Below are 23,960 nucleotides of genomic sequence, written 5' to 3' on the forward strand. Positions count from 1 at the left end.
AGGGGGCCATTTTCTAAGTCCATAGAGGGGGCGGGAAGGAGGGGTGGATCACACTGGTGTGAATAAAGAAAATGGTACAGGAAGAAGGTAAGCACTCAGAGAGAGCAAGAAGGAAGGATACCAACATTTTTGCTGGAAGAATAGGTCTGGAAAGATCCGTCAGGGAGTGTAGACACACACCCTGCTCAGGGAAGGCCCAGTGCATCTAAACTTCTCTTGGCCCTTCTGAGAGAAGAAACAAAATTGCTATTCCCCCACACAAGCCCCTGAAAGTAAACACCTTTACTATGTATTCATTAAATTTTAAAAAAATGTTTTAAAAAAGGAATTTAGATGGTTCTTTTAGCCTTTCTTTGGCTGAGTAACTTAAGCCTCAAATTCTGTTTTCCACAGCTGCCACTGAACTGTGAACACATTGTTGTTAAAACAAGAATAGCAATGATTTTTTTTAAAAAGGTAATTAAGTAGAATTAAATATATCTTCAATAGGATATTTTATTTTTTGCAGGCCTTCTGTAATCCGCTAACAAAATCTAAAATCAACAGCTACATAAAATACTCAGCACGGAAGTTTGTGAAGTTATGCATCCCAAACACAATAAATTCTGGTTTCTATCTTTTCAGATGGAAAGTCAAGATGAGAAGGCCACCCTTCTTGGGGGAGTGGGTGAGACAAGGGTGATAAATAAACTTAAGGTTACAGTAAAATTTCCCTGGTTTCCTCTGCTAAAACTAGAAAAGGTAAATTAGTTATGTGTTTATGATTGGGTTTCTACTTAACCCATTGTTTTTTACTTTACATCTTGTCTTCAATTATTATTTTCTCCAGTTCAGTTCAAATGCAGTCCTCAGAGGAGGAAGGCTGCGGAGAAAGGATAGTTTTTTTAAAAAAAATTCTTTCTGAAAAATCTGCTACAAGAAAATTTTCCTGTTTACTTAGAGACCTGTCCTCCCTCAGTCAGCCAAGTCTGTTCTTCCCTGTGCGCTTAGATCAACTGCAGCCTGCCTGGTTTTGTGTCAATCAGTAGGGACTCTATATTCATCAAGGCCTCTGATCTGATTACACCGGCTCCTCTCTCCCCACCCAGCTACAAAAAAAAAAAAAAAAAATCTATCCAGGAGCCGGTGACTCCCTTCCTAGTCCTGTCGACTGTGGGCGACCAGAGGCTGGGAGGCCCGGCGACAGCAAGGAGGGCACTGGTGGATTAGGATGTGGATTGCAGGACAGACCTTTGTTTGGGCACATTCTCCACGAGGGGTCCGGGGGGAGGGAGAGGGTGTTCTCCTTCCAGAACGCGCCTGGTTTTTATAGACTCTCCTTAAAAGAGCTCCCCCCTCTTTACAGGATTAATTTATGGGGCTTTCGAGGAGTATTGGGACTTTTAAGACGCTCTTTTATTTTTCCCCATTAATTTTGTGGTGGTGGTGGTTGTTACACTCCTACAGCGACTCCCGGGTTTCAGCACCTCTCAGGAAGAGGGTGGAGGGGTGGGACAAAAATGCAGAGCACAGAGGCATAGGGGAAGATGTGCCTCCTAATCAGGCCACCCCCTCGTCCCAGACTACCCACTTTTTTTTTTTTTTTTGGAATTAAATTTATAACCAAGTTGTAGACGGTAAAACTCAGATTTAGGAACTGGGAGGCAATTGAGACCAACGTGACCTTTCCCCAGGTCTCCACCAATTTAAATTTAGGGGGAGGGAGAGCCTGGGGCCTTATAAATTTTAAAAGATTAAACACCGAGGACAAGCTGGAGAAAGGGTTAGAGTCACAGGTGGCGAGAAGGAAGCCCCTAGGCCGAGACTCGGCTCCGGGCTCCCGCCCAGGCCCCAGCCTCGGGGCGCCCAGACGTGGCTGCGCAGCGCGGGGGCCCGCGGGGCCCGGGCTCCCCGCCGGCCTGAGCTCGCCACGTCCGCTGTCCAGCGGAGGAGGCTGGTGTTCATGCTATAGATTACCTAAAGATTCATTTAAGCACTTTAATACACAACTAGCTCAGAAATCATTAAGAGACCTAGGGAAGGAGAAAAATTACCCTCACACTCACCGGTAATAAGTGTTGACATGCAGCAAAAATCGATTGAGTGGAACCGAGTTGGTGGCAGTGGCGATGGCTGGAGGGGGGACCGGGAGGGAGCGGGAGGAGCGAGGGGACCGACTCCACCGGCTCGGGAACTAGGCTTTTCGCACTTGGAGGGAAGAGGCGCTGCGGGAAGGGGCCCGCGGGCTCGCCGGGGCGGTGTGGGGAGGAAGGGGCGTGAGGAAGGTAGTAATTCTTGCTCCTGGAAGCCCAGGGAAAGGAGCTGAGGTGGGAGAAAGGGCTTCTCAGCTGTGCCGAGTCTCCGCCCCCAGCGCGCACGGCTCCAGCCCTGGAAGTGACAACTCTTCCCCAACCTCGATTTCCATTTTTTTGTTTCCCCGCAGATTGATTGATTCCCTCGAAATAAAGTTCTACTTCAGCAAGCAAACTAGGCCGAGATCCACCTCCTGGACCCAGCGCGCCCAAGTCACTCTAGGACCAGCCCGAGACGCAGATCCATCCAGCGGGGCTCGTTAGCGCTCGCAGCCCCGCGTCCCCAAATCCCTGCTCCCAGGCCCAGCCGCCCCTCCCCCTGCCCCTCCCCCCTACCAGGCGGAGGCTCGGGGAGGCCCAGACCCTGGGGCCCCGCAGCTCCAGAAGCCAAAGTCCGCCGGTGGGGACCGTTTTCCTCTCCAGTGCTCTCAAGTGAACAACAAGGACGGTGGTGACCCTCGTCCAAAGGGCTTTTATCTGCCCCCCACTGCCGCGTGATCCTTCCACAGGTCGGAGGCAGAGCTTAAAAAAGGAGAGAAAGTTAATGTGCATTGAGCCTTGATCTTAAATCGGGGACATTATCTGCGATCTCTTTAAACGGCAGCAGCAGCAGTTCCTTGCAGAACAAAGACTCAGTGTCTGCGCTCCAAAAGCTTATAGGTAAAGTTTCAGATAAAAGAAACCTAGGCGCAAAACCACAAGTTTTCTCTGCTCCACAAAACTGGCGGCTACTCTTCACGCCGGGTTCTCCCTGGGTGGTGGTTGCCCTCACCCACTTGGGGGGTGCGGGGCGGCTCTGACCAGGCTGGCAAAGGACCTCAGGACTTTTTCTCCCCCATCGACCCTCCTAGCGCCACGGCGATGAGTTGTTCGGGAAGTGCTCGTAGTTGCTACTATTTGTTACTAAATCAAATTCCACATTTAAAAAAAAAAAAGGCTGAAAGCCACCGACAAAGGAAGAGCGAGTGTTTTAAGTTGTGTCAAACACTCACCCAGACCCTCATTCCCAGTTTAGAAGCCAGAGGATGGGAGGGAGGGCCAGGGCTGTAATTCATCTTGATCTGAATCATTGTCCTGCAGTTTGCAAACTATAATCCTGTATAATTTCAGGAACAAGCAGGTTTAGAATTAATGGGTCAATATTATTTAAAACAAAACACGGGGAGCATGACCTTTGTCTCAACTACATATTGCTCGACAAGACTCAGGAAACTCCACTCTAACCTCTCAACCCCTGGGCTCTTTGAGAAACTAAGGGGCTGTAGTTATTAGAACCTGTCTTTGTTTCTTTTAATGTCTCGAAAGGATTTGGAAATAGTAATGCAATATAACATGAAGAATCTCTCTACTTAAGCCTGAAAGATAAACGTGGAGGCCTAAATATTTTGAACTGGAGGTGTTTCCTTATAAACTTATTATAGACATATTCCTCGAGAGAAATGTATATAAACTGTGCATGTATACATACACATGGACTTCTCCAGCACAATTTACTTGAGGTGCAGGTTCCCCACTCTTCTCCCCCAGGACTAAATGAGAATAATTCCAAGAGTTTTCTAAATTTCTTTCTCCTTTCTTGTATTATTTTTTCTAGCAATAATGTAATCCTCAGGGTTTAAGCCAAAGAAAAATCTGGGAGACAAAACCAGACTTTGCAGCTCTTTTTTTCTGGGGGTGCTTTTTGTTGTTGTTGTTTCTGATGAATGACTATGATTTATTTCTACCAAATTTAAATAAGTATTGCTGCCTGGTGTCTTTAACTAGGCGGGCAGAGGGAGCTGGTTTGTTTAGTAGGTAGTGACTGAGAAACCCTGGCCAGGCGACAGAGGAGGGCAGAAAAAATCCAGACCAATTTGTATGCAGTATATTTTACTCCCATGAAATAAAACACATTTTTTTTCATATTTGCTGAAAAGTAAAACAATAATATTGTACGAAATGTTATACACAGGGTAGGTTGTACATAGCAGTTTCAGAAACATCATTGCATCCACCAGAGAAACTATTCTAAAACTGATATTCACACATTTTTTTTAATAATAATAATATGTTAGAAACATACAGTGTGGTATTTAATATATACATTCCTTTGCTCGAAAGCGAAAAATCCTAATCGCTTCTGTATAACATGCTTTATTTTAAAGCCTAACCTTTAAAAACACTGTTGTGATATTACTAACAACTGCTTTTATAAAATTAATTTGACATTTCGATATATATACATCCTTTCAGTCATTTTAATGTTAACAATGCTAAACTTAAAAAATAACAAGCTTATAGTAATGTTAAAATGTCATATCCAGTCAAACATTTGTGTGTGTCCTTGCAACTGTGGGAAATACTTTTAGTGAAAGATGTCAGACATTGCGGAATTCCTTTGAAATCAAGGGAGCTCCCTCTTTAATTCAGTGGTTTCCTTTTCTCTCTCTTCTCTTTCTGTCCCTTTCTTGAGCGCCCACGACCTTCTAGCGTAATTCCCAGTCTTTCAAGGGCAGAGTTGCCCCGTCCGGCACAGTCCTAGGATCCCGGCGCCGTGGGCGCGGCTCACACCGGCCGGTCCACGGCGTACTGGCAAGCGCTCAGGTTGGACGCCGGGTTCTGCACGCTGGCATAGCCGAAGCTGGAGTGCTGCTTTGCTTTCAGTCTCAGGCTGGCCAGGCTCGAGTTACACGTGTCCCTATAAACGTACGGAGGAGTCGGCGGCGCGTAAGGACAGGCGGGCGTTGGCACCGCGGAATTCAGCGATGGACTGCTCAGGTTGTTCAAGTTGTTCAGGCTGTTGAGGCTGGAGCCCGGGACGCCGGTCACCGCTGAGGGCACCATGCTGGACGACATGCTCATGGAGGAGATGGAGTTGGGCGGGGAGAACATGCTCTGTGACGACAGGGGATTGACGTTCATAGAGTTGAAGAAGGGGAAGCTCTTGGTGGACAGGGAGGCCGACGTGAGGCCCTTGGCGGCCCAGTTGTTGTACGAATAGCCCGGGTACATGTCGTCGTAGGGCTGCATGAGCCCGTTGAACTGCGGCCCAAAGCCGTTCTTGCACAGCTCGGCCTGCTGGTTGCGCTCCCGCTTTCTCCATTTGGCACGGCGATTCTTGAACCAAACCTGGGGTGGAGGGCAGGGAGCAAACAGACGCCACAGGTCGGATAAGTAAAACCTTGATCCCAGAGAGCACCGGAGGCCGCCTCCTCTCTGACACATACCCTAGTCACCAACGGTTCCCCCACCCCCACACCGCCCCGCGCGCCCCAAGCTGCGCAGTCACCAGTCCGGAGCCCAGAACGAACGAGGGAGGGAGGCCGCCGGCTCAGGCCAGAGAGCCCGGGCTCTGGGTTCGCCACAAACCCCAGCTGAACGCCTGGCGGCCTGTGGCAGCTCATTCTCTAAGCCAGGCCTTCCTCAAGGGTCCAAAACACTTACTACAAAAATAAACGCGGGTCAGCAGGCTTTCCACCCAACCATTCCCTCGCCGCCTTGCAAACTTGTTTCCATTCTAAAGCCACACACTCAACGAAGACGACATGGGGCTGAAAGGGCACCAGAGCCCTCTCTCTCCCACACAGCTCCTCCCTTCCCTCTGGGATCTGCACTGCCACCTTCCACTCCGGGGGAACTTGCGCCTTCCCCTCAACAAGCGCCGGGCCGAGACCCCTTCCTCGCCTACCAAAATAACCAAGTAAAAAGCAAAAGGCCAGCTCCCCGACAGCTCATTAAACTCAACGAACTTGGCGCGTAAATTCCCAAACCTAGAAAGGGTCCCTCTGCAGCCTCCCCCTCGCTTTGCTCTCTCCCTTCTCGCCCTCCGCCCATCCCAGGCCAGGCCTGAGCGCCCCACGCTCTCCCTCTGGGCCCAGTCGGGTCTGGGTTTTGCAGACCGCCACCCAGCCCAGCCAGCCCCCACCGCGTCCGGTGGCCCCGCCGCAACCCCGCTCCCAATCCACATTGGCCCCGCCAGTCGCCCCAGACGGCGGCTTTTGTGTATTGGAGCGAGGCCTGGTCGGAGATTTCCGAGCTGACACTGGTGATGTTTCACGTTACACATCTCAGCCGGGCCCAGCCGACTAATCCGCTTTTTTCCCCTTTTTTCCCCCTTTCATTCTTGATTTCCTTTGTACCCCCCCTTCCTCTTTGGCACCCGAATGCTATAAAAAGCACGCCTCGCTCCCGCTTGGCCGGACCAGCCGCGGGCCTGGAAGGAGGCGGCGGGAGGGAGCGAGAGCCCAGAGTGGAGGCTGCAGGGGACTTGGGAAGGGCTGCGGAGAAGCCGGAGGACTGGGGGAGGGCTTTTCTGAAGGATTCCACGGGACGCACAGATTGTGCTTTTATTTTAATTACTTGCCATTTCTACCCTACTCCGTCTAAACTTTGCCCAGGCGAGAAGAGTACGTGAGAGGCCCGTTCCCCCGTTGCGCAGGAGAGCTAATGAAAGACTGACCTTTCGCAAAACCACGCCGGCCCGCCGGAGCGCTAGCTCCCCGCAGTTAAACTAAAACCATTCCCCACTTCATTCCGGCTCTTTTACACCAGCCTAGCCTCATACTTCACACAAATGCCACCCAGAGAGTGTCTTCATTCCCTCTGCTCTGGGAGTGCATTTTGGCCTTAATGCTTTTCATCAATATTGTTACATGTTTTCTTCTTTCTGCTTTCTCTGTTCTGGCTGGGGCCTCTGTTTTTCTATCCAGAGCTTTTAAAAAAAAATTTTTTTATTTTTATTTTTTTTTACAGCAAAGCTTCTGGATCCTATGTGTATTTTCTGTTTCCAGAATCCTAACAATTTTGGGAGTTTTCCACCGACCAGCATAAACCAGGATGCTGCTACTGGGTAACTGATTTAAAGTTCATTTTTGCCAATCCATAAAGTACAGATTTGCTACAAAGGTAAGACTTTTCTTTGATAAAACTAATATAACTGGGAGGAAGGGCGTAACAATCTCCTGAGAAAAGATAAATAAACCAAACTGAAACGTCTTTTTCTTTTTCTTTCTAAGAGAACTAGCAAGATAGTATTAAAATGGCTTCCGAAAAATCACAAAATCAGGGGGTTGGGTGTGAGAGAGACCTGAACGACCGAAAAAAAAAAAAAAAAAAAAAAAAGCGCAAAGACCTAAGTAAGGAGGGCGAGAGACGAGTAGAGAAAGGGCCTGACCAGGCCAGGCGCGAAAGTTTCCCAAGGAGGGCCAACCCTTGCGTGTTTCTGGCCGGTTTTCCTTGTTAAAGGCGCGCAGGTTGGAGCCTGTTCTCCGCGCTTGGCCTGGAAGGGATTTTATTAGCGCTCGCCTGGCGATTGCAAGCCGGGAACACAATACCCCGCGCGAGGGAATGAATGCCATGCGGCCCAGCTCGGCAGGGCGCAGGGCGCGGGGCGGCGCGGCGCTGGGCGGGTGTCGCTCCGAGACCCGACACCGGGCCGCCGCGGCCTCGGAAGGGGGAGCTGTAACCTCGCGATTGGGCCCGCCGCACGGCCTCCTGCTTTTGCAAAAGGCACCCCACCCGCACCCTCCGGGGCGGCGCCGCCTGCCACACTCCCTCCGCGTCTACACGGCCTGCATCTCTCTACAACGCCCTCCCGCCTGGCATAGTCTCGGGCTCCGCGCGCGCGGGCTCCTACCCGGACTCGAGCTTCCGTAAGGTTGGTCCACACGGCGATTTCTTCGCGCGTGGACATGTCCGGGTAGCGGTTTCTCTGGAAAGTGGCCTCCAGTTCCTGCAGCTGCTGGCTGGTGAAGTGAGTCCGCTGCCGCCGCTGCCGCTTCTTCTTGGACGGGTCTTCGGCGCCCAAGTCCTCATTCTTTCCCTGCTGGCTCTTGTCTTTCTCTGAAAACGAAACGCACAAAGGTTCCCATCAGAGTGCCCGCCGGCAACCCGAGAACTTCAACTGGACCGAGAGGCGCCCGCCGGGAAGAGCTGGGCGGCCAGCGGGCGGCAGAGTGCGCGCGGCGCGGAGCCTGGGGGGTGCGGCTGTGAGTGTGGAGAACGCGCCCCGTCTCCTCCCCTCCCCCCAGCGCCCGTCCGTTTTATTTACATGTTTATCTGCCGGCGACCGCGGCACATTCATTTCTATAGCCTGTCCTTTCGAGCACATTTATACGCCTCTGCGCAGACACACCAAATCTCCCGGGACGCGCACCCGCGCGCTTTGTACCGGCCCCCCTCGAAGAAAGCTCAGCTTTTTTGATGCGGTTTTGGAAGGCTAGAGACGCGGGCTTTGGGATTCGGTCTGGCACTCAAGTTTAAAAAAAAACCAACAACCTCCTCCTCTTCGGAAACAGTTTCAGAGATACTTTGTTAACAATCGGAGCTTCTCAGGATCAGAAAGCCTAGAGGGGAACGCGGCCTGGGGTGGGAGATGGGGAGCGGCCTCTGAACCTCCTCGCATGCAGATGCTGGGATCTCTGTGACCCAAGAAGCAAAAGGGGAGGCCTGGGCAGAAATACGGGGAGCGGCAGGGAGACCCGCGCCGTCCGCGCCACCCCAGCCGGGCGGCGATGGTTGAGCGAAAGGGTCGGAAGTCCTGCGGGCTGCGAGCTGAACGACCGCGCCCGCCGCGCTCCCCCTCCCCCCAGCAGGGGCCGGCTTCCTTGCGGGCCAGAGGGGCGAGCGACGCAGGGCGGCCGGGCGGGGGTACGCGGGGCGGCGAGGCGCCTTACCTGCGGCCTCGGGGCTGGAGGAGTCGGAGATGGTGTGCACCTCCAGCCTGTGCTTGGTAGAGTCCAGGGCGCGGGTCTGAGCGGGAGCTAGGACCGAAGCCATGGCCAGGGGCTGGGGATGGTGACAGTAAGAGGACGGGGGGGCAGCCAACCGCTTGGTCCCTGCTGCTCGGCGCTCCAAGTGCAGCGGGCCTTTCATGCAGTTCACCGGCGGAGGAGCGCGCCGGCCGACCAGTCCCGGGCCGAGCTGCGCTCTGGGCGCCGAGGTTCCCCGCGGTGTCCGCGACGGGGAGAGCCTGGGAACGCCACCCCCGCGGAGTCCTCGGGCCGCGCCGCCGCGTCTCCTTCGGAAGGCTTAAAGCGAAAGGTCCCAGCGGCCGAAAGTCAGCTGGCCAACGGAGCCATGCGAACGAGGGCGGGAGGCTACAGCTCCGGGCGCCTTTGGGGAGCAGGCTCGCAAGTTCCAAAAGCGAAACGAGAGTGGGCAAAGACCCCTTTCTTCCCCCCCTCCCTCTCCCCAGTACCCTTCCAATAAGGAAAGCTAACGCCAGGCGCGCTCTGCCCGCCCCCCGCGCGCAGCCCTGACAGCCGAGTGTCAAGAGTGACAGGGACAGGTAGCTGATATTGGATCCCGGCGGCGGCGGCGGCCGCGGGAGCCTTGGGTCGCACCCTCCGCGTCGCGCACACGCACCCCCCCCACCCCCACCCCACGGACCGTGCGGCTGGAGCTCGGCCTCGCCGCAGCTCAGCTCCCGGCACCTGGGCCAGCGACGGACCAGCACTGCGGCTCCGCGTTCCCCTGTCGGCCTAACATCTTAAAACCAGAGGCGGGCTTCCTGGTGGCGAGACGTCACTCGGCCCCGGCCCTCCCCAGCCCTCCCGCCTCCGCCTCCTCCCAGACCCTTCTTCGGGCCGGAGTGACGTGGCTGCGACCCAATCAGAAGGCCCCCAGGCGCGCGGAGGGCCGGGGCTGCCCGCGCCTATCAGCTCCGCGGGGCTGGGCCGGGAGCGCGCCGCGCCCGCCGAGTCTACACCCGCCGGCTCCAACCCCGCGACGGACCAGCGGCTTTTTGTTCGGGCGGGGAGGTGGAAGGATGAGGCTGGGAGTAAGAGGCTGGGGGAGGGGGGGAGCTGGGAGGTACACGGATAACAAGCACCCCCATTCCCTTCCTTTTGTGTCTCTCGACACCCATTTTCCATCCAGAGGTGTTTTTCTTCTCTGTGGAAAGGAGACACGCTACTTAAAACCAGAAATATTTAAAAACACCAACAAATCACCTCTCCGATCTTAGGTTTTCCGAACAGCCTGTCAGGCGAATGCTGCGCTAATCTGAAGCAGCTTTATTTTAATTGTGAAAAAAGAAAAGAAAAGAAAAAAAAAGACCTATCCCTGAGAAGGCAGGCTAATAAATTAGAAATCGAGAAGCAAATGGACCCGTCAAAAGAAAATTACCTTGACTTTAAAAGAACAACTGTTTGGTGGTTCACTCTGGATTTATACAAGAATAAAAAGTCCCCTCAGATCACGTTCTCGGTAATGCTTATTAGTCCCCAGACAGAAAACACACAATAGAATAGAAACCCTAACCCAGCATTTTCAAAATGCTGAAAGCTTATCCATTCTACTTAACGTTGATTAAGACACATATCCCAGATCTTTCAAATTCCTTGTACACTGTATTAAGCTCGTCCTAACCAGAGAGAGAGCCAAGCTTTAAATTCGACTCTCTTGTTTACTTTATTATCAATCAGATTGAAATCCATAAAGCTTGTAGAATCAACAGCCTTGAGCTAATTATATATAAACTATGCCTTAATGAGTTTCCATACAATTAAGAATGTTGCCAAATAACCAATTTCAAGGATAATTTTTGTCTCCCCTCCCCCCCAGGAAGCTCAAGGCCGTCATGAATTGTTAAAAGTCCAAGCAGGCAGAGGCGATAGGGTGTGAGCGAAGGGCAAATGCTCAGGACAACCCTCAGCTAGGAAAGACAACACACTATTCACTTCTATAAACAAAGGAAACAAAACACCTTTGGGGACGTCCAACTCTTTGCAGCACTATCTCCGAAGAAATTAATTTCCAAAGAAATTAAAGAAAGAAATCCGAATGTATCATTTAAAATAATGTTTGAAAGTCCCTTTGTCCTCTGGCTTAGGTCAGCCGGAGAGCACATACTAATCGCCCCTGGGTTCTGCATTGGCGATTGCTTTATTGTGGAGTTAGCGTTATCATCTCTGGCTGTGTATTTGTTTGACGTTACAGTCAATGATTTGCAACGCCAGTATGGGGTATCTTCAGAAAACTCCCTCCTTGCCCTTGTTCAGGAGATTGGGAAACGTATTCAGTCTGGGGCAGAGTAGATGAAACGGACTACAAAAATGTTGGTAACCTATGTGTCTCCTTTGCCCTGCTCCCACCCCAAAACCCTATCTGCAACTCCTCCCCCATTTTAAACACGCTTGGGAGCAGTGAGAGGAACCGAACGGGAATTGCTCTTCAGTCTCTCCGCACAATATCATCCTACTCTAAGAAGAATTTAGCTATAAGGGGGGACTTTCTTCACAGTAAGCTTTAATTCAGCATTTCTAATTTTAACCTTTTATTCCAGTTCACCCCCATTCCAGGCATACACACACCTACTCAGAGCAGAACACATCCCCACATGACAGGTCTGCATCGGCTGAGGCTCATACATCCAGCTATACTAGGTCCTGCAATCTTATCACTAAATTATACATATTACACACCAGCAGCCTGTTGGTAAAGAAGGTTAAATTAATTTACATTCTGTTCATTATCTGGTGCTTAAATGACGCATTTTATCCCTGAGATTTGGAGGAGAATCTCCTCAGACCCCACAGCGTTTCACTGAAGACAATGCTCTTACATTTGTAGTGGGTTTTAATCTGATAAGACTTTAATTTGCTTAAGTCTTTCAAATAAGGGTTTTAGATGTTTCTCGCCATTTTCTTATTGAATTTCCTCTAATTCCCCCAAGATCATAAAGTATATGTGTAAAGTAAATATTTCCTCCCATTGTACTGCCAGCCGATGACCTATAACTAAGTCAATATGAATCCAGCTCTTTTCTGCCCAATGTGTTTACTAATCATATCCCAGTTTCTTCTTTTAAACCTCAGCGTAGCTGCGATCCCCACTGTACCGTGTCCCTAAAGCCTCATTTCATGAAGAAACGCCACTACATCAAAGAATGAAAGGCAAGCATTCAATTTTTGGTGCAAGCTCAGGGTGTTTTTCAAAACTCCTTGCTTGGGAGAGCTGAGAGGCTCCACAGAGCCATGCAGATTTCTAAGCATATCTCTCATTAAACCTGCAGAATTTTGATATAAGCTCAGGTGGCTCTGCTTGACTAATAGAACTTTCATCAGGACAAACACACACCAGGAAGGACCTAAACCAGCCTCCAAAGTGGGTGAAAAACCCAAGGGCAAGTGACAGCATCTCATAGTGCCAAAGCTTGGGAGCTGTTGGAAGTGCTGGTGATCTTCAGGCAGCCTAAAAGCCTAAAAAGACAAGGAATCTTAAATCGTGTCGATCTATTGCAAAGTCAAGTGGAGCATAAAAACAGTTATCTGGAGCATGGTTAGAGAAAAACCACAACCGTACATATGTATATCTATCAATCTATAGAATACATATATATAATATATCACCCCCCCATCCCCAGCTCTCTAAACAATCTGAGCCAGCGAGACGTTTCTTCACATTTTTTTTTAGCCGGAGTTTCAACTCTTTCCTAATCGATTAATCACTTCACAAACTTTGAGCCCGAATGACGCACTTCGCAGGCCCAGTAAGATTCACTCTATGGGCGGCAGGAATATAACAACATGAAAAGTCCAGATGGCGGAAAGCAAGTGTGTAGTGGGGAACCAAGAAACACTTTTCAATAAAAATTGTGGTGGTGGTGGTGGGTGATTTTGGAGATTTAATTTACAAAAACCTTGTGGGTGGGTACACAGCTACAGGCAGTACAGATAAGGTAGAAGTTGGAAGGAAAAGAAATCTTGTATTTTGGTTCGGCACTACCGCCCCCACCCCTTCTTGGACTGGTTCTAGAAATCAGTATTTCAGCCTCCCTCACAGAAAATTTCAGTTCAGACAAACTCAGCGTGGTGCACTGAGGGAAGCCGGAGGTGCTCCACAGCCTCCTCGGGGCCAGGACAGGAAGCCCAGTGCGGGTTTAAGTTTCCGTGTCCAAAGACATCAGGTATCACCTCGGTTGGATTGGCATCCTGATTCTTTTAAATAAGGCCCCTTGAGGAGGGAAACGTGTGATAGGGGGTCAGAAGAGTTGGTATTTGCCACCGATCACCAGTCTTAAGGTCTTATTTAATTTCACACTCTTTAGTGTTAGTTGCACAAAACCCCTCTGGCCGTGGCAGTGAGATTGGTTGGACTGCGCCGTCAACTTCTCAGTTGCAGCGGTTCGTATGGATTGGGAACCAACCAAGGGGCCAACAACGTTTGGGGAAAAAAAAGTGTCCTCAGAGCTCATCTGGAAAATTACTCAACTAGATGTCCCCCTGCGCTGTCAGGTTTTAGAGGGGTGGGAGTCTTGCTCTGGTCTAGGCCAGCTCAAGGACGAGGCCCACCCTGGATTCCACTGGGAGCCACGTGACAGGCATGAGTGTACCAGCCCCGTGGTGTAAGGCGCAGAGGTCAGAAGGAGACCTTGCACCCTGCCCAAGAAGTCGCCCTTCCTCCCCTCCTTCCTCTGCCTGGCTTTCCTCCGTACAAAAATCAAGCTGGAGAGGTCCCCCTCTCTACCTGTGTTGTCCCCCCCCCCCCCCCCGCCATAACCCAGAAATTAAAGGCTTTACGGTGGCTATTTTTTTTCACATCCCCTGAGTGGAAAAAAAGTGCTAGCTTATTTTTAAAAAAAGGGGGGGGGGGAAGGAATTCTTTCAGAATCAGAAGTTTATATATGTACTAAGCAATATCCACCTTCTCTAGGTCCATGCAATTGGTCCCCATATTTCTGTCCCCACACACTCTACCACTGGAGGTCTGGTGTGACTAGATGAGGGAGTTCAGGCGGCAGGTGTAAGTGCCCCCACACTGGCCGGTGACGAGAAGGTGGAGGGTTAGAGGAGACACGGTAGCGGGGGGCTGGGGAAATCACTAAGCCCATACACTGTAATGCCTTTTCACATTAGCATGCTAGCCCCACAGGTTTATTAGGCCCCCATTTGATCTCGCAATGCAACTAGTCATGGAAAAGTAAAATCGAGAGAATGTGTAAATGTTTGTTAGGGTAGGGGGAGAGGGAGAAGTGGGAGTAAGATAAACATCGATATTCAGTCCCAGAGAGAGAGAGAGAGAGAAGTAACAAGGGACTAACTAAAGTCACTTAAAACACAAAACAACAGATTAAAATGCTCCTTTCTTTCTCTTTCTCTTTTCTCTCTCCCTTTCCAGCTCATGTTCGTCTCCCTTTTCTATTTCTCTCGCTCTCCCTTCTTTCAGTCTTCCCTCTCCCAGACATGCTGGGAGCTAACATTCAGCATTAGTTGTCATGGTGACCATAAATCACATAAATCCAAAAATACCCACCTATAATCTGAGATGAAGCTTTTATTTCCCTAGCGAAATAATATTTTAAAAGCTGTCAGCTGACAAAAAAGGAACCCAGCTCATTGTAGTAACCCAAGTAATATATTACTTCTAAAGATTTAAATTAAAATGTCAGCCTGTTAAAAACATGCTGAGAGAATCTTGGGCACTCTTCATGTCAGATCCTTAACAATGAAGTTGACTCCGTCGCTCCAGATCACTCTTTCACGCAGGTACACAATTTTGCGAGCTCTCTCTCCTTCTGTTAATTTATTCACTCCTCTCCCAACTACCCTAGTCCTCACAGGCTCTCTCTGCCTTGGGTTGTGAAAGAAAGGAGACTTCATCTGGATCCGAAAGGAGCTGGCTCCTTTGCCTGAACCTTTCGAAGACCTTGTGTGTTGGTCCTGTTGTCAATCCTTTCCCCAAATGAAAGATGAGGGCTTTCGGGAGGGGGGGAAGGTGCTGTTGAGGGCCCTAGTGAGGGTGACTTCCTCCAGAAGCTGGAAGACAGAAAGGAAGACGGGAGGACAGGTAGGGAAAGACCCAGTAGTGGAGGACTGAGCTGGGCGGCCAGGTTCAGTGGCGAAGTCTAGCCCAGGAAAGGTATGTGAATTCTGCCATCCTGCTTTTTTTTCTCTCCTGAAACTTTCCCATTTGGAGGCTCGGGATAAGGGTGGGGAGTGGGGAGGGGGGAGCAGCCGCTGTTGGGCCTTTTGTCTTCTACCTTGGGCTTGTTGTCTTTTGCCTATCTTTGGATTACAGGGTTTTCGCCTAGATGAAGAGCCATTAATTACCCATTCAGTCAATATTAGGAAGACCACAAAGCTTTTTACATAGGATTAAGAAGACATCAGATTGTTCCATTAGTATATTCCTGCTCACGAATAAGCTTTCGTTATACATTTCCTTTTCCCGGGAGCCGCGCTAACCGCTGCTGCATGTATTAGCAGCGGGCGGTGCGGGGAGCCGCGCGCACCGGCCTCGCCAAACTTGGCGCGCACGCCCCGCTGTTGCGGGGAACGCGCCCCGCAAGAAGCCTGCCTCTGCGGGCGGGCGGGGAGCCGCGGGGACGGACGACCTTGGCACAACTGTTCCAATTTTCCCTGACTGGGGGGTGGTGTAAAAATAACACAAAACGGAGAGGCAGCTTCTGCCAACTCACTGATTTGTGGGGGAGTCCAAAATAAAAATAAAAAATAGCCATCTCGTCTCCCTGCCCAGCTCCCCTCTGTCGTCGTTGCTAGCTCAGACGTTAACGCACCTTGGCAGGCCCCCGTTTCTGTCCCAGCGCCGCACTGCGAGCCCTCCACCCTTCTAAATACTCCCCCGCCCTTTTTTTTCTGACAAGGCTGGAGCCCGGAGTGCCGCCCCGCGCACCGGTTCGCGTTTCGCCGCGGAGGGTCTGGGCTCGGTCGCCGGTGGCCTTGCCAGCATTCAACTCGCTTCCTAACGGCGGAGGGAACCTGGATTGTTTGCTTTCAGGGGGTACCTTGGACCCCACGTTTGTACGTGCTCGGCAAACATTTGCTGACTGAATGGATGGGGAGGGGTCCGTGGCCTCGGCGGCGGCGGGGTTATCCCGGGTCCTCTGAAGCAGTCGGGGACCGAGCTGCTGCGGGGTGACAGGGTGTGCGTCGCGGCCGCGACTCCGCGTCGGGCCTGGGAGTCCTCTCCCGAGGGAACCAAGTTTTCGGACGCTAGAGACCCAGGCCGAACGCTTTCAACCCAGCCACTGCGCCAAAGCTTTTTAAAAACTCATGGCGTCTCTGGTGGAGGCCGGGCAAAGGTCCCCCGCCCCAGGTCTGGGAGCTAAACCAGGAGCCAGGACCAAGGGGACACAGCTTGGAGTGACTTCAGCTCGGGATCCAGAGCCACCGCCCCTAAACTTTAGGGTTACTGACGGGAAGCTCAGCCCATTCCGTTCCTGAAGGTCAAGACCACTTTTTGAGTAGCTCCGCAAGGAGGTTCCCTGCAGGACACCCCAAAACAAGGCAAAACAAAGGATCTCTGTTCTAGGAATAGGTTCTCAGGGGTCTCTGATCTTACTTTCTGGGGGTGGGTGGGGTGGGTACTGCTCAACGTGCCAACTCTCCCTGGCTCCACTTGCCATGCCTGGCCATTCCCCTCTCCACCCTGAAGAGCCCTGGCCTAAGAGGTCTCCAGCTGACCTCATGCTCCATCTCTTTTTGGGGTTCGAGCCAGGCTGTGGGTCAGCCTGTTGGATTTCAAGGGGACTGGGACTCCACGGGAAGCGACTCTGGGCCTCCCAGAAGCCCTCCCTGCCTTCTCAGAGAATGTTTTCAGTCTTCAATGAGGACATGGGGCTTTGGTGGGTGAGGAGAAGTTAGTGCCAATAATAGAATACACTGGCTCTTTTTGAAAACCACATGTCATTGTAAACATTTTTTTTTCTTTTTAAAAGTAAATAAAAACTATTAAAAACAAAAAGAAGAAACATCTTTCTTTTAAAAGCAGGCTGTGGCCATGAGTTTGCCTTTTGCATAAATTAAGAGGACGCTGGCAACCTTCCTTCAAGGGTACTATAGCTTTGCCCACTCCTCTTGTGTGACTTTTTTTTTGTCTACCAGATCCCTAAAAGCCAATAAAGTCAAGACTTTCAGCATTTCTTACTATCACATGCCTCTATTTCATTAATGGCATTAAACATGTTTAGGTAGCAATTTTCTTTTTTTGGTCCAAAAAGTAGAAAAGAGACTATTGGCATTGTAGGGGAACAGCCCTTCAACCTGCATTAAAATAATCTGGGCTTGAAAAGAATGGTGATTTCTAGTTCTTCGTTTATTTGCTAATTATTAAAAGCGAACATCCAGGGTTTTTTTTTGCCAGGACTGTGACAGAACTCTCCAGTTAAGCCGCTTCTCTCCCACCTACGAAGCCCCCATCCCACCCGAGGTGTCTCCCCTAAGGGGCCCTGCCTCCCTAGCTCACGGGGAGGCCACCTGTACGCAGAAACCTTTCCAGGGGTCAAAGAACCTTGTGTGGGGGTGGGGGTGGGAGGAGACATTTGCCTCTACAGCTCCCAGCGGAGCGAGAAATGTCAGTCTCGGCTGGGCGGCGGCCAGTCCTCCCCGCGCAAAGTCAGATTGGGGAGCTCCTCTAGCCTGGCTGGAGCCAGGGCTGGACCCGCACAAAGTATTTTCCCCGGGAGTCATGGCTGCTCTTGATTTTTAACCGTATCCCAAACATACTCCGGTCTAATAATTTATTTTTACGACCAATTATCAAACAGAAGAAGAATTTAACACAATCTTAATGACAGAAATCACCCGACGTTATCTCTGCCTGGCCCCCTTTAACCCCATGGGGTTAATCCCGGACAAGTGAGCATTTAACTGGCCCAGCAGGAGGACTCGCGATACTGTGCAGTGTCCAGGCCGGTCTGCCCTGGACCACTTTAGACGTTTTATTAAAACAAAAGATGTTTTTCTCTCAGATTTACTGGGAAGCCCGAATGCAGGGCCTTTGTTTTCTTCCTGGTAATACGGTTTGTTTACTTGGCCAGGGTCCCAATTCGCCCCCCTCCGGCACCCATTACATTTGTACCCTTACTCTTTAATCCGGAAAGAGGGGGTTAGGGGCCGAGGGCGGGGGTGGGGGGTGGAGGTTGGGGAGCTCGCTTTATCTCCTCACACTATCAAAGGTCAACAACCTCCTAAGGCTAGGCACTTATTTATTAAGGAGCCTGGAAAACCCAGAGAATAGAGGAACAGTAAGCTTGAGTTTCTCCTGTATTCCAAGGAAAGCTTGTCTTGTCTCAAACACACACACACACACACACACACACACACACCCAAAGGACAAGTTTCAATTTATGCAAGGCCTGTGCAATGGGTTGGAGACGTTTTAAGTTTTACACAAGGCTGCAGGCTTTGCGCAGCAATGTCCCTTGACTCGTCCATAGTGAAACCAGCCAATCGAGCACCGACACCACCAAAACTCCGAGGCCCTGCGACCAGCACAACAGGTAGGTTCGCGTCGACTGGGGCGCACACTCCATTCCACCCTCGGCTGCTGCGCGTACTCGCTGCCCTCTGGCTGAGCGGCTGCTGTCAGCTCCCCCCTCCTCCCGGGCCAGGCAGAGCTTCCCCAACACGAGCCTCGCGCGCTCGCCTTCCGCGGTAAACTCCGCACCCACCAGCCTGGGCGGGGCGCGGCTGAGCGCCGCCGGGACTGGGTGGGCCCTCGGCGGTGCTGCCCGCACTGGGTCGTGGCGAGCGACAGAGGTCGCTGTTGGACCACTTTTCCACGGCAGCAGGAGGCGCCGAGGTAGGCTGGGGTGTGCGTAGGTTAGGCCACAAGGAACCAGGGAGAAAGCGAGAGTCTTAGGAGTGCGCTATGATTTGGGGAAAGGAATGAACGTCCCTGGGACTGCTGCTTCGCGTCCCACCCAGAGGCCCAGGGTCTGAGTTCAAGGAGCAGGAGCGCGGGTCTGGCGGGCTCGCCTGCTTACGCCTCGCCAGAGTCCCGGGGGCCCGGAGGCCGGCGCCCAGCTCACAGCTTGCGCTTAGCTCCCGGCCTTACCATTGGCGCCAGGATGCTGCCGCGGGAAGAGCTTGCTGCTGGCCACCTCTTTCCGGCTCTCCGGAGAGTCCGTGAACTCGACCTTTTTGATCTCGGAGTCTTTGGAGAACAGGCATTCAACGGCCGCCGGCTGCACGCCTGGGCCGTGCGCGCCCGCCCCACGTGCGCGGAAAGAGACGCCCCGCAGCCGCGGCAAGGAGCGGGGGTAGGGGTGGGGGGAAAGCGGGGCGCAGGAGAAAGAGGGACAAAGAGCAAAGACCCAGTTAGAAGGAAGAGCAGGAGGGCACTCCCGTCTCGCGGGCCCTCTGGGCCACCCCGCGAAGGGGCGTCCTCGCTCTGCGCCTCCCGGGGTGCCAGCAGCTCCCGTTTGAGGGAGTTGGTCGGGGGGCTTTAGGGACGCGGCAAGCGGCTCACCCCGGTTCGGGTTCTGATTTCCTTCCTGCCCTGGCCGACCCCTCGGGGAAGCGCCCCACGCCGCGGCCTCACCGCGCGGCACGGCCTGCCGTCGGGGGACGGGGCAGGAGAAGCGAGCCTTACCTAATTGCACACACGCCGACACCAGTTTGCGGCAGTTGGTCTCCATTCCCCGTTATCTGCAAAACAGAAGAGGAGGAGGGCTGTGTGAAGCGGCGGCGGCCCAGGCGGCGCAGGGCTCAAGGGAGGCTCCTGGGGGGGGGGGGCGGCGGGTAACTTCACCACCCGCCTGTAGGCGCCTTCCCTGTGCTCGGTTCTCGGGCCTCACAGCCGCCCGCCGCCCAGGTTCATCCCCAGCCTGGTCCGGGGATGGGGCAGAGATCTCCCTCCACAGCCGCAGCGAATGGGCCCAGGGGCTCTTGGCCTATAAAGCTACCGCGCTCCGGGGCCCCGGGCTGTGGACTCCCAAGGTGTCCATCAGGGTTTAAGAGCCCGTGTGGGCACCCGGGTAACCTTCAGAAGGTACAAACTTTGGGGTGGAGAGGCCTTTTATCTTGGGGAGTTGTAGGCGAAGGCCACCATTCTGTACAGTACCCGCCTGTTAGTCGGAAGTCAGAACTCAGTCAACATTTGTAGCAAGTCAGAGTCACCTTGCCCCTGTCCCAGACAGCTGCTCTCGGCTTTCTGAGGCTCCAAAGCGAACAGGACTCCAAGGCGCTCGGCCTAGGGGTCTCCTGGAACAAGCCGGCTTTGGGCCTCTCATCCATCAGGAGCCACTTTTCCATATTTAGCCACACTACTCCCTGGAGATACTCACCCGGCCATTTATTTACCCTAAAGTATGATTTAAGATCGCAGAGGAGAGAAACGGTGTGGCCAGGGAGAGACTGAGAAGAGCGGGGGCAAACGTGCGCAGAGGCTTTATTGCCCACCAAGGATGGAGAAATAGCCCCGAGAGACCGGCTTTCCCCAGTTCTTCCCCTTCTCCTCCCGGGGAAACCAAATCTTTTTCAAATTTCCAACCGCAGCGCAGCGAGCCTAAGGCTTCACGCGCTCCCCCGTCTCCGCCACAGGCGAGCGGGGAGACGTGGGTGGTGAGGGGCTCCGTCGGGTTGGGCAGGAGATGCGGCTGCTTGAAAGACAGAAGAAATGAAAGGAGGCCCGGGGCTCCCCGGACTGTCGGATCTCCGCGCCTGCCTCGCTCCGCACTAACCAGGGTACGCGGGCGGCGGGAGGGCCCCCTGCGCGCGAGGAAGGGCCGAGGGTGGGCGAGGGCGTTGCCGGGTTGGCGGGGCACCGAGGCGCGCAGGTACCCGCGGGCCTGCCTGTGGCCTGAGTCGCATTTCCCTGCTCCGAGGCCTCTCCCGCAAGGAGGAGCCGGACCCAGGGCCTCTGGCCAAAGTCGCTGACTAGAGGAGGGGCCGCAGCGTGGGGACCCAAGGGTGCGGACCGCCACATGGTTCTCCCACCCGCCAGCGAGATCGGGGGCTCCGCGGCTCTTTGCGGGCCTGGGGGCCCAGAAGTAGCAGTTTGGCGGCTCCAGATTTAGTGATTCTGCAGTAAAATCACAGGATTAGTCCCTGATTGAGATGTCTGTTCGTGAGATATTACAAAATTCATTATCACAGCTTTCTACTAACTCGATATGAAGTAACACAGATGGGATTTTATTAGTCCAGACTTCAAATGTTTACTTATGATAATTTCAGGGGAAATTTGCATGTCATCATCATTTCGATAATCTTTTTTTTTTTTTTTTAAACGTCTGAACTGGCTGCATTATTAGCCGGTGGCTGGAGCACTGCAGATGGTAACTGCAAATAGTTCTTACTTTCTAAAAGAATGAAATATACCAAATAAAAAGATAGGGTCATTAGACATAAAGTCAGTCGATTATTACACATTTTCCCTCACTCCCAAGCTTCAGTTCTGAAGACCAAAGTAACACAAAACAAATCTTCACGAACTCGCTCTAAGGATTGAAAAGAAGGTCAAGGCGTGATCCTTAGCTCACTCCTGTGTGTCCTTGTGACTTGGGGATTTATTTGGCAGTCAGAATGATCCCTGAAACCGGCATTTATTAATTTTTTTGCTTCATACAATGACCAGGCCTACTAGATGAATTGAGTCTAAATAACTAGGGAAGATCATTAAAATTAAAAAAATAATTTTCCAATCCCTGCCTGCTGATCCTTAAACTTGCCCTGTCAAGACATGTCTTACAAGACAAATTTGGCTGTGGGATTTAGGGACTGGCTTCGATGTCTAATCTCACAAATTAAGATGTGCAACTTTTCCCGATAGAAAAAGTTTTCACCCCAAAAGTTCATGTCCTGGTTGGAGTGTCTATGGCAGGCACTCTTGCTCTGTCCAACTCGAGTTTTCTATTGTGAGCATGCTAAAAAGCGCTAGACAGCTAATGGAGCACACTGAACCACAGTGACCAAGGCAGGCAGGCAAACTCTAAGAAATAAAACAATTTGCTTAAAAATAATTTCTGATGATTGCCCTAAGAAAAATTGCTGGAAAAATATAGTACTAATAATTCCAAATCCTTTCACATTCCTTCCCCTTTCCTTTCACTTTGATACCCTATAATAAAATCTTCAATGGAAAATTTAAAAATAAACAGCACAAGAACATATGTTTTCAATGAAGTAAATTGGTGAGATTAGCCAGTAAATTAATTCGCAGTAGGTAATTATTTAAGGAAATTAAAATACTGCATAACACAGTTCTGTATTTTACCCGTTTAAGCCTTCTTTTAAACCAATTAATATTGATGCTTTAGGAACACTTTGAGGAACAATGCACCTGAATAATTTAAGTGTAGTTTTGCTGAGGTAAAGTAAAACACCCCATAAATGAAGTAGCTATTTAATTTTTAGGGAAAGTTTGATTATTGAAATCGTGCATGATTATCTTCTGTTACATTTAACAAAAATCCTCAAACCGATTTTGCTTAATTGCTTTGTTTCCTTGGCATAACTGGCATTTGAGTTTTAGATGAATTGCCTCCAAAATGATATTAAAACCATCTTCAGTTCTTATAAATGGCCTAAAAAGAAGTCAAGGAAATGTCCCTAAATTAGGTTAATTTTTCATTAAAACATTTTAGAATGTGTGAATTGCTGTTATTTTAAATTTATAATAATAAAAGACTTCCATTTTGTTTAGTAAGACATTATACTTGCACAAAAAAGAGTAAAAATCAGGCGACCCTATGATGATTTGATTTCTAAATTGCTTAGGAAAGAAAAGCCATTCAATTGGAATAAAAAGAGGAACATATTTCTCAGATTTAGAATCATTTTTCTTCTTATTTGACATTTGGAAAACAGTTTTCTTCCGTGCACCCATTTAATATGTATCTCCTTTCGTGTAAGACTGGAGTTGACTGGTGATCAATTTAAAGGATTTATAATCCGAAGTAATTGTGTGAGTTTGGCATCCAGTCCTGGCTCCCAGGTAATTCGTTTGGGCCTGAGAGGTCACTAACTGCCAGTTACGAAGGAATCCTTTTTTCCAATTGGTAACAATGGGAAGGGGGCTAATCTCTTCCAGTAGCTGAAACTTTGTACCCAGCCCTTTATCTTGAGAATGCTAATCCTCAGGCTGAGGATTCGTCCCTGCCATGTTGGCACCGGCGTTTAAGGGGAGATACCACTTTTTAAATGCCAGCCGTGGTCTCGCTCCCCACTCGACCTCAGCGCCCCATATATTGTCGGTGTATGTGACCGGGGACGAAAGAAACAGGGGTTTGCAAGTTCTGTTTGCCAACTGCGTTACCTCGCGGCGGGGGTGGGGGGTGGGGAGAGGCATCCCCAAGAGCTACAAATCACCTACAGTGAGGATTCTCCAAAGTGGAACAAATTCCTAAACTCGCATTATCTCACATCCTTGCGGGACAGGCGGCCTCCACTTACCCGCTCCCGGGAGAAAGCTGCTGGTCTCCGTGTCCCACTGCTTCCCGGCGAGATTTCCAGCGAGCCAGGCGCGCGGGCTGCACCGCAAACGCCCGAGAGCCGGGCCGGGAGGACTGCGGGGCTCCCGAGGGTGCCAAGTTCCGAGGGAGTCCACGGGGGCGCGGGGGCCTGGGGAGTCTAGCCGCGCCTGGCAGTTTCTCTTCGCTGCGCTCCAGCTTCCTCGCTCGGTCTCGCTCGCTCGCCCGCCTCCCTCTCTCTCATCCCTCTCTGTTCCCTCCGCTCCGACTCCGTGTGGGGAGTGACGTGACGTCAGCAAAGATTCCACCAAACTCCGCGCACAGTGGCGGGCGGCGCGGCGGGCGACCGGGAGCCAGCTCGGCTCCGGGGCGAGCGCGGGGGGCGGGGGAGCAGGCAGGGGCTCGGAGAGCGAGCAGGGGCTGGGAGGCGGGTGCCGGCGGGCCGGCCGAGGCGTCGGGAGCCGGAGAACGAGCCCCGGAGAGTGCAGGCGGGAGAGGGAGCCGGGCGGGCGCTTAGACAGGCGCAGCCAGCC

The 23,960-nt window shown here is 51.7% G+C and overlaps 1 protein-coding gene across 4 annotated transcripts; it reads right to left on the minus strand.

Annotated features, from left to right (window-relative positions):
* Positions 1-4,151: 4,151 nt before the first annotated feature.
* On the minus strand, positions 4,152-23,676 carry PITX2 (paired like homeodomain 2). 4 transcript variants are annotated; one of them, XM_081123426.1, is made up of 5 exons: positions 23,411-23,676; positions 19,608-19,663; positions 19,071-19,208; positions 7,906-8,111; positions 4,152-5,399 (listed from the first exon to the last, which is right to left on the minus strand). In XM_081123426.1, the coding sequence occupies exons 2-5, from the start codon at positions 19,651-19,653 to the stop codon at positions 4,836-4,838; spliced, it is 954 nt and encodes a 317-aa protein (XP_080979552.1). In that variant the 5' UTR covers positions 19,654-19,663; positions 23,411-23,676; the 3' UTR covers positions 4,152-4,835. The 4 variants fall into 4 exon arrangements, with proteins under 4 accessions (XP_080979552.1, XP_080979553.1, XP_080979554.1 ...); XM_081123427.1 differs by having other exon boundaries at positions 19,071-19,169; positions 23,411-23,495; XM_081123428.1 differs by lacking the exon at positions 19,071-19,208 and having other exon boundaries at positions 23,411-23,669.
* Between the last annotated feature and the right edge of the window lie 284 nt (positions 23,677-23,960).

This window comes from Miniopterus schreibersii (assembly GCF_964146895.1).
Source record: "Miniopterus schreibersii genome assembly, chromosome: 1".
In the NCBI taxonomy this organism is placed as follows: Eukaryota; Metazoa; Chordata; class Mammalia; order Chiroptera; family Miniopteridae; genus Miniopterus; species Miniopterus schreibersii.

Bases quoted from the DNA above. Each gene is read 5' to 3' on its own strand.
- PITX2 (XM_081123425.1), bottom strand. From the start codon at position 9,143: ATGAAAGGCCCGCTGCACTTGGAGCGCCGAGCAGCAGGGACCAAGCGG. The intron at 8,112-8,944 runs GTAAGGCGCCTC...TTTCGTTTTCAG, and splicing joins CTCCAGCCCCGAGGCCGCAG to AGAAAGACAAGAGCCAGCAG. The intron at 5,400-7,905 runs GTAGGAGCCCGC...CCTCCACCCCAG, and splicing joins TTACGGAAGCTCGAGTCCGG to GTTTGGTTCAAGAATCGCCG.